Source organism: Leptonotus elevatus, chromosome 14, assembly GCF_054856555.1.
Source record: "Leptonotus elevatus isolate MCC_2025b chromosome 14, RoL_Lele_1.0, whole genome shotgun sequence".
Classification (NCBI taxonomy): domain Eukaryota; kingdom Metazoa; phylum Chordata; class Actinopteri; order Syngnathiformes; family Syngnathidae; genus Leptonotus; species Leptonotus elevatus.
Genome location: NC_141252.1, coordinates 10,984,894 through 11,002,577, shown reverse-complemented (window position 1 = coordinate 11,002,577; position 17,684 = coordinate 10,984,894). Strand labels below are relative to the sequence as shown.

General features: G+C 39.4%; 1 protein-coding gene across 4 annotated transcripts; it reads left to right on the top strand.

Annotated features, from left to right (window-relative positions):
- The first annotated feature begins 5,271 nt into the window (after nucleotides 1-5,271).
- pgfb (placental growth factor b) lies at nucleotides 5,272-17,631 on the top strand. 4 transcript variants are annotated; one of them, XR_015097111.1, is made up of 7 exons: nucleotides 5,272-5,663; nucleotides 13,745-13,781; nucleotides 15,131-15,339; nucleotides 15,414-15,489; nucleotides 16,670-16,699; nucleotides 16,785-16,847; nucleotides 16,918-17,631. XR_015097111.1 is itself a non-coding variant. In XM_086095116.1 (7 exons), exons 1-7 carry the CDS (start codon nucleotides 5,481-5,483, stop codon nucleotides 16,937-16,939), a joined length of 621 nt encoding a protein of 206 aa, XP_085951242.1. In that variant the 5' UTR covers nucleotides 5,272-5,480; the 3' UTR covers nucleotides 16,940-17,631. The 4 variants fall into 4 exon arrangements, 3 of the variants coding, with proteins under 3 accessions (XP_085951242.1, XP_085951241.1, XP_085951243.1); XM_086095116.1 differs by having other exon boundaries at nucleotides 15,134-15,339; nucleotides 15,414-15,493; XM_086095115.1 differs by having other exon boundaries at nucleotides 15,414-15,493.
- The last annotated feature ends 53 nt before the right edge of the window (nucleotides 17,632-17,684 follow it).

The following is a 17,684-nucleotide window of genomic DNA, read 5'->3' as shown; positions in this document are numbered from 1 at the left end:
GAATGCAATATAAGTCAACAGTTATGACTCAACAAGCTGTCAATTCAGTTAGATTAATATTTAAATCCATCTTTGTAGTTTGTACTAAAAAATGATTGACTTCTCTGATCACTTTACTAAGGTTTAGATCCTGAGGGAGAATAAACAAATTTGAGTCCACTTCAAAAATACATAGCGTCCAAATACAGAAATGGATATTGCTGACTGCTTAAATTCATGCCACCACTTAATTGCAATTAATTAAAAAAAGAGTTCCGTTAGCCTGTACTTGATCGCTTTTCATAGTATGTCAGGAGGATGAAAATAATCCTTTACATTAACAAGGAAGCATGTGTAGGCCTACCGTGTAATCGGACGCTTTGTAGCAACACACCTGCTAGAGCCCACACATTATATTTACACTAACCATAATTTGAAAGGGTTGTTATATGACTAGAGATGTTAAAAATATCTAATTTGTCTGTTTAATAGTCCAAGCCAAATCACCACTTACAGCCTCAACCCGTGAACTTACCAATGTGCTCCACATGTGGGACCTCTTAATGGAGTTTGGAGTACATGGCCGAAGGCGTGAGTTACAACCTGCTGGCCGACTGCGGGGCGTGCACGACACAAGCCCGACCGCTCTCTCCTCATTTAGAAAGCACACCACTGGAACTGACACAGCCGGGCGATAACTCTTAGCGCTATTTTTCCAGGCCGACATGAGCGACCGCAAACTTGTGGACGTGATGAAATTTTATCTCAAACAAACACTCAACAATTTCCTCTGAGAGCGTTTCTCCTGCTGTGGTCCAGGTGTTATATTAGCTGACAGGACGTAGTAGTATGATGCACAGGATGTACTGTAGTTATTGTGTTGGGTGGTATTCAGAGAAAAGGTTTTGCACTACTTGAGCATGTTTATTTAACTCTGTTAATTCAGTATAAGCCAGGGATGACAAAACCTTTTGTTGGATATCCGCATCCCAAAAATGGAAAGAACTAAAGGCCACTTGAAATTTTTTTGACTTTAATTTATTAAAGGTGTATTCAAGGATCTTCTCAAAAAGTAGAAGCAAAATGTGCAACGCCAATCAAATGTCGAGAACGTGCTTCATCATCATCTTCATCAGTCTCTGCAGCCGGCCTCACTTCAGAGACGGCTTTCAGCCATTTTTAAAGTATGCGGTGAGATCGGTGGAGCCACAACGATGAATGGCTGAATCCGAAGCTCAACGGCTACATGCTACAAACACTCAAAGTGCGCATATGCAGTTAGAAACGAGCGTGCACGACGTTGTTATGGAAAATTGATTGACGGGATGGAGAACCAATCGTTAAGATGATCCAACCGGAAGACACAGCGACAAAAGATCCTTGAATACACCTTTAAACACCTTTGAAATTAATCAAGTAAGCAATTAGATATAGTTGCTGATTAATTTGATAAACTGCTACATAACAGCCTTCTGTTAAAGATGGTAATGCAAATAGTAAGGATTTTTCAAGATATGGGGGTGACCCCTGCCCTTGTATTGCACTAGACAAAGTCCGTCCCAGCATGAACATCAGCCGAATGCCATCTCCACATACAAAACCAAAACAAGAGCAAACTGTAGTAAGATTACCTTTTTTTTTTAATTCAACATTACACTACTTGAGGATCATTAATGTGATTTTTTTTTTTAAATCCCCCTTTTCACAGAGCAGAAAGTGGGAAAAAATATTTTAGTTCCTAAAATAGAATTGTCTTTTCACTACAGCATTTTGAAGAGTAATTGTGTTATTTTAGTCAGAAATAGTATAATTGTATCTGCATATTTAGAAAATCTCTACATTATATATATATATATATATATATGAACAAATACCGCGAGAATTCTGCTTGCTGGCAAGGTTAGGCCCTGTCAAATGTTATTTTTACTATATGCAGCGGGCCGCAAAAAAAAAAGAAAGAAGGATGGCGGGCCGCAAATGGCCCCTGGGCCGTAGTTCGGACACCCCTTGCAGTAAAGTAAGTAAAGTAAGATGAATGTAGGCTATATGCTTTGCACAATGGTCTGTTGTGCAATTAGTAATTGGGCCTTTAGGGGCGTATGCAACTTAATCTATTGTTTAATACCACATATATAGCCTACTACTAATATTTTACACAGTGTAGCATAAAATACATACATTAATTTCTCCCACTCACTCCCTTAAGAGCTTCTTTTTTTTTAAATACTTTTTGCATGTTATTTTTCTTTTTCATCGATTTTGCAGGTCAGGCAGATATGCAGATTGTTTTATTCTCTAAGCATTGAACGGCTGGACCACTAAATGATATTCCATACACTTAATACGATTCCCTTCTCCAATGGCCAGAACTACACGTTTACCCTAAGGTTACAGATGCCTCCAATGACATACTGCACAGCTGCATCACACTTACTATTATCTGGAGATTCCATTGACTCAATGAGTGACTCATAATACCTCCTGACCAAAATACCTTCCTTGCTCAGATGTTGACTGCAGGCTTTCCCACAAAATGAAACAATGCTCACACATGGAACAGACGTGCCGTGAAAACAGGATGACACCTGACAAGCCTGGAACAAAACAACTGTCTGGGACAAAAATACGGCAAAGCAGCGTGGAAGCTCAACCGGGATTTGATGTTTTTTATGAATGAACATGTGCTAATCACCTTAGGCAACAGTAAGCAGCTTTGTATTCATGCTTGAATCACTTCCTATTTAGCAGCTTTTTGAAATATGGCTTGATTTTTCACAGCCTATCAATGAATATTGTCATGTCCTGTTTGGGTGTCCAGGTGCTCAAACATAGCACTGTAAGCACAGCCACGTTGAACTTTAAACCCCCGCCCCCCCCCCCTCAATCTGCTGGCCCTTACTCAATTAAATCATTTTAATCAGCCAATGAGACTAATGAACACGTCCACTAGCAGCCCTCAAAGTTAGTTAATGGGATCCTTCAAGTGGGCTCTCCACCTTCCCCCTGAGGGCCCCACAGTGCAGCACAGCGAAGCCTTTCCAACAATGATGAATGGACGTCATTAATGATGTTCATCTGTGTACTCTTTACTTGGCAATCTGTGAAAATCAGGGGTCAACAGTAGAAAGGAAATGTGCTTACTTTGGCAATCCTTGTTCTAGAGAGCCGCCAAAATGTTCCTTACAACATCAAGAGAACCTCCAGAATGTGACAGACATCGTTAGTGGACCAGCTGACACCCCAGGATAAAAAAAAATTGTTTAAAAAGTAAGACGTTTTGGTCTTCATATTTTGTGATAGATTGTATGATTTTCATTTTTGACAACCACATTTGTGGAGTTTAATCATTTGACATCCCTCACCATGTCTAAACAGTCAACAGTAAACTCAATCCCAAAAAATCACACATTGGGTCAACACTTTCAAATATGCATTCCTTCAGCATAAAACTGAACAGAACGAAATTCAGATTAGATCAAACATAAACCTCTTTTTCTCAACAAAAGTATTTAAAGATGAAGAAGGAGTCGAGAAGACGAGAAGAACGATCTTGTCAAGTCGACTCTCATTTAAAGCAGTAAAGACTACACTGTTGCCACAAATCCACAGAACTGTGAGACAGATGTGCGAACCACTACTGCACCATGCGGCCAAATTACTCCAGCAGTAGCTGATTATTTGCTATGTGGGGAACTGCTGCCAATTTTCTGGATTGTATTAAGCTTTAGGGGTTTCACTTCATAAAATTTCATCTTGCAACGTTAACAAAAACTGAGAACAAAATCCTACACCGTGTTGTACATCTATCAACACCAAAATGTAATGTGTTATTTCTTGGATTATGCCCCACCTTTTAATAAGTTTCATGAAAACTTCACAATTTTTGCAAACCCGCAACCTTTCCCAAGACTTCACCCAATCACCTGTTTTTTTCTAAACACATGGTTACTACAACGTGGAAGAAGAGAGTAAGTGAGCTCTTGTCATGACTGCCCGGCAGCAAAGGGACCCACTTCTACTTGTATATATCATTTTGGCCAGTTTTGCTTGTTGTCCATATTTATAGTGCAAACGCTGTGAGTGGTCTTATGAGACCCTATCAGTGATTGCACCTTTGAAAACACAGATAGATCACCAAGAAGGCTTCTCTGTCCACTGAGCCAACACAGCCTGCAAGGAAGAGGCGGTCTTATCATCCTCTGTAATTTTTATTAGTATTATTATAATTATTATTATTTATTTATTTATTTATTTATTTTTACAATTCAAACTGAGCAGACATACAATGGATCATGTGATTGAATAAAAAAATATTAATAATTATTATTATTATCATTAATTTATTTTTACAATTCACACAATTCAAAGTGAGTAGACATACAGTGGATAATTGTATTGAATTAAAAAAATATAATAATAATAATTATTATTATTATGATAATAATGATCATTATTATTATTATTATTAACAATATTATTGTTATTATTTATTAATTTTTATAATTCACACAATTCAAAGTGAGTAGACATACAGTGGATAATTTGATTGAATTAAAATGTATTATTATTATTATTGCTATTATTATCAGAATCCAAATCCAGTCTGGATTTTGAAGTGCCTCGCGTCCTTACAGATCGGAAACAGCTGAGGAAAAGACTATGCAGCATAATTAAGAAAATGTCTTTCCTCGTGTGCTGATTGTTTTACTTGCAGCTCCTGTGGCCGCTTTGACTGATGCGAGATGTTTAGAGAGTGTGATCTGTACAATAACACAAGACACTGGAGCTATTCAGCCCCGTTGAAGGAATGCCTGGAAGCCCACAAGGAATCCTTTTCGTTCCAAGGTTTGTGCAAACAGAGAAGATTAACTCGATGTGTCAACAGTAATGGAATCTCCCCTTTTTTCTATCTCTGCAGCCCAAAATCACTGCGCATCCCGGAGCCACGGGTCACCAGTGAGGCTCTCTAAATGTTTACCTGCCCCCCCTGGAGTGGCTCTTAAACAAGCACTCAGCATAGTGAGCTGGCCAGCGTAAATCACCTGCTGTGTAGTCTAGAAATCAGGAATAAAGAATCCTCATCTGCACTTGGGATATGTTACCATAGCTCATCATGTGGCTGCTTAGAGGGGCTGTGAAAGACCCAAAAAGAAGACGAGGAAGAGGAGGAAGAGGAAGAGGAGGAGGAGGAGGAGGAGGAGGAGGAGGAGGAGGAGGAGGAGGAGGAGGAGGTGGTCAAGAAAGGGGAGGAGATATACGTGGTCAGTTGGTGAAAAAGGTAGTGAGGGCCAATTAGAGCCATGTGTGTTTTTATGTGGCACAACTGCGACTTCAAGGCGTTTTGACTGTTCTCCGGACGTTTTATTAATTAGCATACTAATGTCACTGACTATGATTTGTCCAAACTAATCACTGTGCAGATCTACTCTTTAACCACTGCACCTCCGTTTTTACGACCATTATTCAATTTGCGCGTAATAACGGCGCCGCATTTTACTTGGATGAGTCAGAACTTTTCCCGTTCAACGTCCCTTCCGCCTCCCACAACTTTTTGGGGTGTGTTTGTTTTGGATCGACTTTTCCTGCTTTTGACGTGGATCCATCATCGTTGGGACCCGAACATGAAACTGTGCTTAGTGGTCGAGGCTGCGGCGGCTCTTTATCTTCTGTTCGCACCTGCACAGGTAAAACCAACACGTTCTACTTCGTTACATGTGGAAAGTGGTTACATTTGTACAAAAAAAATGTCGATGCTGTCACTTGTTCTGAAGTTGGCGTGAGGAAAGAAAATTACTTTGCAGCTTTAAAGTGCGTTGCTCACGAGTGTCACTTGTGAAGCTGATGTGGAGCAGAAAGTGACCCACTTTTGAATTTTGCAAGACTTAAAAAAATGCAAACGAATTAAAATTGCCTTTTATAACATTTATTTTTATTTCTTCGAGTGAGAGGTATTCTTAAGGCTTGTAATTTTACTTGTATTTTATTGAAACCTCATAAAATTATTACTGTATGATATGATTTATTAATAATATTTTGACTTTCAAAATGTTAAGATTAATCAACTTGTAATTGTTTCTTTGTATTTATCAAATTAATGTTTTTTTTAATTGATGTCGTTACAATTTAAATGGTTTGGCTAGAAGATCAGAGTGCCACCGAATAATGATTTGTCTGTCAATAAATGAGGATGTGTTCAAAGTTTTCACTACTGTAGGGTTAAGCATTTCCAAACTGACATGAATGTTTTTCATTAGTTGCACCTGCAGCTGTACCCTTGCTGCTATAGTGTCACATCACTAGCATATCATACATATGTAGAGAAAATCAATTGAAATCCAGTTTCCTTCTCACTTAGCCTATTTCGTGTCTTTCAAAATAATGAAATGACAGTTGGGCTTAAGTCATGATTTTCTTGTAAGCACATTTTGACTTTTGTAAGAGAATTAGCAATTGAGGGAAGTGCAGTGCGGGGTCGTCTCAATGTGTCAGAGCTGGCTCGGCCTGAAAGTGAGTAGCTTTTCAACAGGTTCCGTCGAGAGAGACTTATAGTAGATTGAACGACAGTTTCTCAAAGTCACCTCTCGAGAAACAGTGCAGCTGTTATTGGCCTGGGGAAGATGTGGGAGTAGAATCGGCACATCACCACTAATCCTGATAATCGGATGGCCTGCTTATAGTCAAAACACAAGTGACAAAATCCAGGGCTTTCAGAATGTAACGGATGAAATGGCCCGCCCACTACGATGATTGACAGCAAATATAAAGTGGTTCAACATCTTACTAGGATCACACTGAGAGAGTGCTTGTTATGTCTTCGTTCAAAGCTCTTCTTTTTAATCAGTCGCATATGAACCTGACTGCTACAATATCCTTGGGCTGTTTTTGTCGATAGGAAAAGAGAACATCTGTTTGAGAGTGTCAGGATATAAAAGGAGGGTGAGATAGCGTCACTAGAGATTTGCCGTTGGGATCCTTTGATATCTTTATGACACTCATTATCAACATGCACAGTGTAATTACTGTGTGTGCCATCAGTCATTGAGAAACAATGTGTTTGCCTTGAATATTAACCATTTATGCATAAAATCATAGCAACAAGTTTGACATGTTCAGATATTGCCTTGGCCGGCAATTTTTTTTTTTTAATTGTGTCCCAGATCAAAAGACAAAGGATTAATCAAGATTTCTCAGTGGTTTAGCTTTAATGTTCTAAGGTCACGCTACAATATTTTTATAGTCATGTGGTTCATTTGCTTTTTTAACTTCAGGCACTTTGGGTCCTTTCTAGTTCAGGGTGTAGTCCACTTTGAGCCCGCTATGGTGACTCAGCATTTCTGGATGGTGGCAGCGTCCAATAGATGCAGAAGATGGTGCTGTGCTTTCTTGATTTATATGTAATACAGAACTGCAGATTCAATTGCAAGTAGGCTTTAGACGATGAGGATTTTTTCATCCAATCACCGATCAGCTGAATACGAGTCCAAAAGAAATGATAACCAATCACAGATTCGATCAGAAAATGATTTTAAAACTTTAAGATTTGCCTTTCACGGCGGGATAGGAACTGGCCCGGACCACGAATAGTAAAATGTATAATTGATGCCTATTGAAATGCACGGAGAGAAAAAAATCTTCAAAAAAGTGCTGACAACCATCACCTTATTTTGTGGAGCCCATCAATAATGTCATTGATCGATTGGGCAAATTACAGCCGATCACCAATTTTGCATAAAATCCTAAATTTCGTCCGATCCCAATCTAGCTGATCAGTTTGGTCTAATTGCAAGGCCTGACTGGCATGTCAGATATTTCATTGTGAACTCTGCCTAGCAACAAGAGGCCAAGCAAACATCTTCCGTAATTGTTCGATCATTTTATGACTCTTGAATGGTTTCTGTTGTTTGTGAATTTAAAAAGCACACTAGACAGTAAGAGAGTGCTGCGTTGCATTTAATATTTAACCATATTAAATCTAAATCCGCATCTGATATATTTATAATTGTACATGTACATATTTGAGTTTGAATCGAAATAATTGAGATAAGACGGTCCCTATAAGCACAGGTGCTTACTTTCCCCAAATCAACACTTGAGTTGGAGCGTCAGTATTGCAATCGTGTGTCTGTGTTTGTATCGATGGTGTGTTTTTCCTCCGTCTTGTTTATACTTGGTCAAGTGTATGACATCACATTAGCACAAGTTGTAGTACAGTTCTTTGGCAGCAGCCGCTTTCTAAACATCTGCATAAACGTCTGCGAGTGTCTTGATTTTTTTCCCCGGCTGAAATTTCTGCACAGTGACCTACAAGCTGAAAGGAGTGGCAATGTTGTGGTATTTCACTCCAGTTGTAATGTCCCGGCCCTGGGGACTGTCGCAATCAGGAAATATGGATTTCTACTTCCTTCGGCGGAGAAGATGGAGCGGTGGCGCTCGGGGCAGCCGTCTACTCAGCAGACTTTAATCTGCCATCTGGATGTAATTTACTGTGGTTTACACAGGGAGAGCAGCGTTTACTGTAATGGAGACCACAATTACCACCGCTCAGCCTTATCTCAAGACCTGTCGTGTGTGTGCGTGTGCACGTGCGTACGCGTTTCAATTGGACAGCGTGGTGCGCTTTGGTATGTCCAACATCTGTACGTGAATTAATGGATTCATGCTGAGGGAATTTGGACCATTTATTTGGACTTTCACTCTCTTTCTGTCACTTACGCCCATTTTGCTATTTTCCCACTGATTGATTTTAAAGTAATTGAGGAAAAATGATTGTTGTTAAAGCACCAATGAAAATTAACATTTATTTCAACATATGTTATGTTGAATTTTTTGTGTTGGCATATACAATTAGTGGGTTGTCCAATGTGTGCATACATGCATGTCTTGTGTCTTCAGTACCATATTTGTATTTTTAAAGTAGTGCAAAATGAGCTGTAGTGCACAGATTGTCAACTTGTAGGACCCATTTTGGGTGGGTTGTGGGCAGCGGGCAAAAAATTGCATGTAAAGTATTGTCCTCAAGCCTAACTGAGCTAAAGAATATGTAATGTAAAGATATTTCTTAAGTGAGGAGCCTTATGGCGTGCATTATGTGGCATCTATAGCAATTAGGTTCATTTTTTGTCTTGTTTAAAGGAGAAGTCAACCCAATTCTTGACAATAATATGTTCTATGTATTCTGGTTGATATCGCGTTAGTGGAATATGAGTTAAGCAGCAAAATCCAGCAGTTTTTATAAATATAAGAAGGAGGCCATTTTGCCACTTGCTGTCAAGTGAAAATGACATCACCATTGCTCAGGTCTCGGGTAACAACCAATCACAGCTCAGCTTTAGAAAACAGGTGAGCTGTGATTGGTCATTGTCTTAACCTTGAGCAACTGTGATTTCATCTTCAGTCGACAGCATGTGGCAAAATGGCCGCCCCCTGAGCTAGATAAAAACGGCTGGATTGTGCTGCATAACTCATATTTCACAAATGTAGTATTAATCAGAATGTCATGTTTAGACTAGTGAGGTCACATAGAACATATTATTGTCAAGATAGAAATCGTAACTCATTTGCTCCCAAAAATGCATACGTTCTATTTTAAATATTACTATGCTCCCAAAGACGCATGTTTTTTATGTGTTTTTTTTATGCCAGAGCATACAGAAGGCTTTGATGCAGCCTCTGAACTGAAGAGAATGCGTAAAGCAATGGAAGTGATTACAAAAACGGCCAGCAAGTGGCAGCAGAGTATAAGAGATCAACCAGGGCCCTGTTGCAAAAAAGCTCTTTTCCCCACTGTATTAAACAGATTTGTGAATAATGCTAATGCTAATTGCTGCAAAACAGATAGAATTGTACTTTTTTTCCCTGATGAAAGAAGAGACTTATCTTTCTTTTGGCAGGTGCCATGTTTTTATAGAAATAGAACAGAATACTTTGTGGGCCTTGCAAAATCAGTCAAAATCCAGTAAAACAGCTGGGAGCGAAGGGGGTTGCTTCAGTGAAAATGGCTGGGATTGAATGAGTTAAAGTTGACTTGCTCTTTAAAAACTGTGCAGTCACCCAGTCTTTGTACAGTTTTCAACTTATGTGTCTAATGCTGACAAAATGTACATTTAAAAGCTTCTGTTAACCTGGACCACTTGTCGCACATTTAGCATACGCTCTGCTCAAGTTAGCTTCTCCACAGAGTAAGCACAAAGCATGACACGACCACCCGAGAGATCCAGCTGGTTACTGTCAGACCTGCAATGGTGCTGTTGACACCGTGGGTGCCCCCAACTTGTGTATACACAACAGAAACCAAAACCACTGTCCTTTTCCAGTTTGTGGCGAATGGATACAGTCGACGGCCCGCAGCCCCCTACACCCCCCCCCCCCCCCGTGAGAGCCTTTAGAATTAATGTTATGGTCACGGTGTCAATCATGCGGCATCTGCTTCTCGCAAAATGAAGGATGGATGAGTGAGGAGGGGCGCTGAGCTCTGTTTCTCACTCATCTAACTGCCGCTCTGTTTGTATTCACTTGTTCTGCTTTAGTGCCTTTGCTCCTGTGTGGTCTGATGAGTTAAGACACTGAGCAGTATGAAACCAAGCAAACACAGTTTGGTTTCATGAATTTGTTGTATTTGCAAGTCGTAAACATGTGTTGACCTGTCCAACTGGTAGACACGCCTTCAAGCACTTTACCTGGTATATTTCTTCCAAGCTGATAAATGAACTTCCTGATACATCATCATCATTCTAGGCATTGTCGGCCCTCTGCAGGATGGCACTCATTTTTATTTTCTTTGTCAAAATCCAGACGATTAGGAATTACATATATTACATTTATACGGGGCTGTTGTTTGTAAAAAAAATAAATAAAAAAAATAACAAATCTATCCTGATTATTGGCCACCACCTAGAAAATGGAGAAGAAAGTTGTTGCATAAGTCAGCTATGTGGGAGTGGAGCCCCTGTGCTTGGCCAGGGTTGGTGTCCAGGGTTATACTGATGTTACTGTGATGGACCAGTGATGCAAGCTGGCTATATTTCAGATCTAAAACATAGAAATGTTGTAACCCCTTAACTGAAAGCTTTCTTTGTCTATTTGAGGTGTAACTTGATGAGCATGTCTGTTCTTGTTATTTGTGATTGACATTCTCTGAGAATCAATCCATCTGCTACATTGGAGTTGACAAAGTCTGAGAAGCACATATGGGAGATGGAGTCAGATGTATTCCGAGAGATCCCAGTTGTGATTATTATAGTTGTAATTTTGGAGTCTCAACTTAATTTATTATCCAGTGAACTCTCCTTTTTTATAGCATATCCGTTGCGCAGTACTGCCTCAGCTTGAGTCCATTTGCTCAATGTGGTTTTTAGTGGTCGGTTATTATTTTTCATCCATTTTGTTGATTTTAAAATGGCTTAAAAGGCCATAATCAAAGGCATAGGTTTTAACCTGGACTTGAAGATGTTCATACTTGTGGCTGGCTTCACTTCGGTTGGCAACGTAATCCATTTGTATGCAGCGTAACAGCTAAAAGCTGCTTCCCCATGTTTGCTTTGAACTCTGGACTGGCTGATGTATACACGAGAAGCCAAAATTTAAAGTCTGTTTTACAGCTGACTGGGAGCCATTGTAAAGCCTTTAGGATTGGAGTAATATGTTTTCATTCGAACCTGAGCTCGAGCATTCAGAATGAGCTGCAGGAGTGTGATGCTCTTTCCAGTCAGAAGGTCATTAAATGAATATACTAATAATGATAATAAGCTTCTCTTGCAATTGCTGTTTAGTATTTATTTTATATTTAATTTTTTCAAGGCCCTATTTCAACAAGAACAATAAATTAATCTTTATTACAACAATTTCAGATTTATTATACATAAATGTTTTTGCCATAGGTTAGTTAGTCTTGCTCTAAACTAAAGGCAAATAAACCAAAATATAAAAGACAGATCGCCTACTTCATTTAGGGTTAATTTACGTAACATTTTGACTTGCAATCTTTTTAGTTTTTACGTTGACAACTTTACTGAATTCTACCAATCAAGTGTGGCATATGTCCATAGACATAAGTCAGTAAGTCGTATGTCATATTACAACAATAATGCAAACAAATCAGTGGTTTGCTTTTCATTTTTCATGACACAATGAGAAACATATGGACTGCACTTTTTAAGCACTGAACATATTTAGACACTTTCTAATAAATAAAAAACTATATTTAACAAATGTCCATAAAAATAAAGTCTACCGACCAACTGAAATCAGGCAGTTTTTCTTTCCAAACTTGATCCTTTGCCTTCTGAAAATTGCATTCTACTCCTATTGTGATGTCAATTTGAATTTGATTCAAAATTCTGCCCCAGTTTTGCAACTGAAAAACTGTTTACCACCCAGATGTTTTACATCATGAAAGCAGTGATACAAAATGACTTCTCAAGTTTAACCTTTAAAGACAGACCATTAATTTTAAGGTCAGAAAGTCAAAAATGATATGAGCATTGGGACCTCCCTAAAACACTCCTTGAGGAGGCTCATTATGGGATGACGCAAGAAGTCAAGAAAATCAGCAAGTATTTTATTTTTTTTACTCATGAACTTCTCCCACTCACAGTTAACGAAATACAGAAACATCTACGTGACTCCTCCTGCCAACTTTTCGCGGGCAGCTCCTCTGCTCTCAGCCGCAGGAGGTGCCAAAGATACTTCCTCGTCATGTCAAGCCTTAACCCATGACCAAGGTCGGGAAATCCTCACCACATTCAGAACAGGCGCTGTGGACTGGAGCCAGAAAGCCCCTGTGTTGTGGAACGGTCTCACCCAAATCTCATGAAAACCGTCAGATAAGAGCGAGCATATGTTAATTAACCCTGGAAAAGGATTTATGTTATCAGCCTGGCACTGCAGATTGGATGTGACATTTAACAATAACCGAAGCTGAACTGTGACTGCGAAGCTCTCAGTCAGCCGAACTGATGGCAGAACATTTTAGCTGCATGTGCAAGGAGAGATACTTGAGCAGCTCCTTCAACACGGGGACGCTTGAGACTAAGTGGTTGCCTGGAAACTCTCGTACACCTCTAACATGATGACTGCCACAGATGAGTTGTCGATTAAACGGGCCTGCCTGCATCTCATCTAAGTGACACAAGTGCAAGACGCTGGCTGCGGTTTAACAGGAGGCCCTGTCGCGTGAAGGACGGCGTTGTGGCAGCAGGACATTCCTCTTTAATGGCATTGAGGAAAATGCGCTGTACTGACAGATGCTATCCTCGGGCTAATTTTGCTTCATAACAGGAAGAGGATGCATTTTGGACAGATGGTGTCCAAAAGCAGCAGCATCAGGGAAATTCATTGTTTGTCTGGTCGCTGTTATGTAACATGCTCAATAGCAATTATGTTAGTGTGCCCTTCCAGTAACAGCAATAAGAGATAGCGAAAGCAGGTTAGCCAGTCCAGAAGCACCGCATGAGAGTCGAGTTTATCCAGAGGGGATTTCTCTTCTCCAGATGGCGTCAGGCAGGGGATCTGTGTTTTCACAAGCAAATGAAAAAGGAAAATTGTTTATCATGTGATGCTGGGAACATAAATGGAATGGACTGTGAATAGGAAGTAAAAGGGGGAAAAAAAATTCCCGGACTGTTCGATCCACTGTGGAATCTAATCATGGAGTATTAAAAAAAATTCTGCACAGAGGAGGAAGTTGTCATGTTTTTTTCCATATGAATTTTTAAGTGTATGAGTCTTTTAAAATATATTTTATATCAATATTCATTCTCCTCCTCAGAGTCAACCCACATTGAGCATAAACAGCACAACTAATGGTGAGTATTTTTGGCTTGTTTTAAATGTACACTGGTTGTAACTTATGACTGATTTTTGTTTTGTTTCGCAATGTTATCAGAATTTAGCTAATTTAATAGTGATTATACAGTAGAACAAACCAATGAGCAATGTTTAAAATTTCATGTGCTGACTGCGCAGACATTATTGGGCCAATCTGTGGCCTAATAAGCTGTAACTGGCAACATGTGAAAAAGATTTCCCTTTTTTTTCCCGGGTGCAAATAATTACACGTACATTCTGAAAATATTCCCATTTATTTGTTATTTTATTGCAGAGTAATCAGAAATTTCTTAACAAAAATCAGCGCACACTATTTGCAAATTTCAGAATGTCATTTATATGGTTGTCAGTGAGACCTCCAGTGGACAAAATGTGTAACAACAGTTAATTTTTGTGAAGAACTGAAGTTTGTGTACTGTCTTCACGGGCCAGATTGAACCCTCTGACGCCAGGTTCTGGCCCGTGGACCGTATGTTTGACATCCATGATTTACTATATGAGTGTGAATGGCAATATAACTTCCAACAGCAACTTAGAAAGCCAATTATTGGATCCTCAAATTTGAAGCAGGCGGAAATGATCCATGGATTTAAAATGTCAACTAATAAGAGTTAGGTAAAGAGTCCGGCGTGGTTCTGCTAATGAAATTTCCATTATTACAAAACTTAATAACATTGTTGATAAATGAAAAAAAAAACATATTCACTGTCAATTACATTTTTATTCGGAAACTGAAGAAAAACAGCATTTGCTTGATCATTAGGAACGCGCTGTAAAGTTCATGCCCCCCTCATCTCTCGGTGCTTCCCCAGCCTTGCCCCCCCCACCTCCCCCCCCATGTCTGCCTTTATAAACAGCTGTTGTGGTGTCAAGCTCGGTTCTGTAACCTCGGAGGTCAAGGCAGTCCCAGAGGTGCCTGCGGGGCAGCACGGCTCCAGCGGGGCTACGTTCATGGCCATATTTCCCATGTTTATTTTCGCTCCCTGTTTGCTCAACTATAGTCGACCCTGTTCCTCTCCCTGTGACTCTGCAACTGGGACACTTTTACACACTTTTAACCCTTGGGACCGCTTACTGTACGTTATGTAAATATCTGGATACTTGATGTTTCACCATCTATAATCAATGTAATACAAAAAAGATTTTTAACAGTAACAATTTCAACTGATTGTTTTTTCTTCTTGCACATACCCCTTCTGGCAACATCATTATGACACCGTGATGGCTAATTAGCTTTAATTTGTTTATTCCAAAGGATAGTTTCAATTTAAACGTTTTCATATTCACAGAATTGTCCTAACGCTAGCATTGTTTGTAATTGTACAAGCAGCACCCACGGTGTTGCTGTTCCAAGACGTGTGGGCTCGGAGCCTGTGTCGAACCATTGAGAAGCTGGTGGAGGTGGTGCAGGAGTACCCGTCAGAGGTGGAGCACATATACAGTCCCGCCTGTGTGCCTCTGGTGAGGTGTGCCGGCTGCTGTGGAGACGAGAAGCTCGAGTGCTACCCCACCCTCACCGCTAATGTCACAATGCAGGTAGGTACTGCTCGACGAGGAATGTTAGCCATCTTCTTTTCTTCCTTATTTCCACCTTTTTGTTTCTTCTTTAGCTGCTGAAAATAAAGCCAGCAGAACTTGGCGAGGAATATGTTGAGATGACCTTTGTGGAGCATCAGACATGTGAATGTAGGTAAGAAAAAAAAGACAACAATATCATATAACTTGTTTGTTTGTGTATATATATATATATATATATATATATATATATATATATATATATACTGTCACTGGCCACCTCATTAGGTACATTTACAAGCCAATGTGATCCTGTCAGAGCTGTATCAAAAATCTGCCTTTATAGTACTAATGCACTGTTTTGAATGGCAGTGTCAGACATATTGCACAATAATCTTATTATTGTTCTTGTAGTTTACGTGGAACTGCAATGCATCATACTGAGAGTAGTTTCTATTATAGTATTTGATTTCTCATTTCTCACAATGAAATGTGGTAACAAGAACAATAATGAAACTATCACTGCTATTATAGTCATATGTATTATTTGGAGGCGCCTTTCAAGTCATCTTACAGAAAAATAAAAGCATAACAGATCATAAAACAGAATATTGACATTAAAACAAGTAAAGAACCGCACATAATAAACATTGTTAAATATCTCTGACAGTGCAAACCATCCATTTCTTTTCACGCTTGTCCTCAATAAGGTCAAAGGTGAACTGGAGCCTATTCCAGCTGACTTCAGGTGAGAGGCTACACCAGGGGTGTTAAACATACGACCCAGGGGCCAGAACAGGCCCATCAGGGACAGAACACAAACTTAAATGACATTCTGAAATTTGGCTCTTACTCAGGATTTGATGCAAAAATCAGATTTCAGATTATTCTGCAATAAAGTAAAAATAAATGGGAATAATTTCAGAAAGCATGTGTAATTTGCAAGCAAAAAAAGGAAATATTTTTGACCTGTTGTTATTTATAGCTTATTAGGTCATGGTCTTACTGATCCAGCCCACTTCAGATCAAATTAGTGTGAAAGTGGCCCCTGAATTAGTTGGACACCCCTGGTCTAGACCCTGGACTGGTTGCTAGCCAATTGCAGGGTACATATAGACAAATAAACATTCACGCTCGTATTCACACATATGGACAATTTTGAGTCTTCAATGAATCTAACGTGCATGTTTTTGGAATGTGGGAGGAATGGACAAAATTTGAACCTAGGAAGACATGCTAACCAAAAATCCAGCATTGAATTGTATCTTATTGTACAGGTGTAGCTAGTGTTTGTTTAACAATAAATGTGTTAAAACACTATTATACTAATATGTGGAATTTTGTTCTTCAGAGTCAAAAAACCTGTTGGGAAAGTTGAAAGGTAATATCATCGTACTATTAAAACAAAAACAAACGTGTTATACTTTAGGGAGTTTGCATACAATATTTGTTTTTGCTTCCTGTAGGAAAAGGCAAAGAGGAAAAGGACGGAAGAGAAAGGAGAAGCAAAAACCAAAAGACTGTGACAGGTGAAGGCCCAACACAGTAGAAACAATTCTGATGGTTTTGTGCCTAAAGACTCAGTCTTGTGTCGTTCAGGTGCCAGATCCCTCGAAGGTAACTTGCAGCAGCCAGCCAAAGCCCTGCTGCAGTGTGGCTCGCTAATTATTTCCAGCCCACTGATGGCATCAAGAGTCTCTTTTCACTCTTCTTTCAATGCTGAGTGTACAGCAGGAGACTCCAAACAGCTGGATTGTTGTGAAGACATGGCCATCTGGTGATCAGCACAGTGTTTGTGATGACAAGGTTCAACAGAAAATGTGCTTTCATTGCTAGAAAGCCTGCTGTTACACAGTTGACACAATGGACACACACCTGGGAGCCAAGTGCAATGTAGGAACAAACAGACTGATTACACTTGTTATCACTGTATCAGGTATGGTAATTGTTGCATTTCTATGATATTTAAAATTTGTTACTCGTGTTTAATATCTATATTTATTGACAGAAACACCAGAATAAAAATTGACTAAAAAGATCAAACCTGCTTTGACTCATAACTGCGTTCTAAGAGAAATGTCTCCATCTAGTGTCCATACGAACAAATATATTTCAGTGCTGGTGAGTGAGATGGACCAGTTCTACATTTGCGTCACATGAATGAACACAATACATTTCACTATTAGTTCTGACCTATATGACAAAAGACTATTTTGCATAAATAAATATGATTTATCAAATTGTTGTTTTTGTTTTTTGGGGGGTAGGAGTGGGGTTACTATAAGCAGTGCAGTTATAAATAGAATTGCATAGTTTTGGCCATATAACAGCATTTCCTTGTACATTTACTGGACACTTCGTATAAT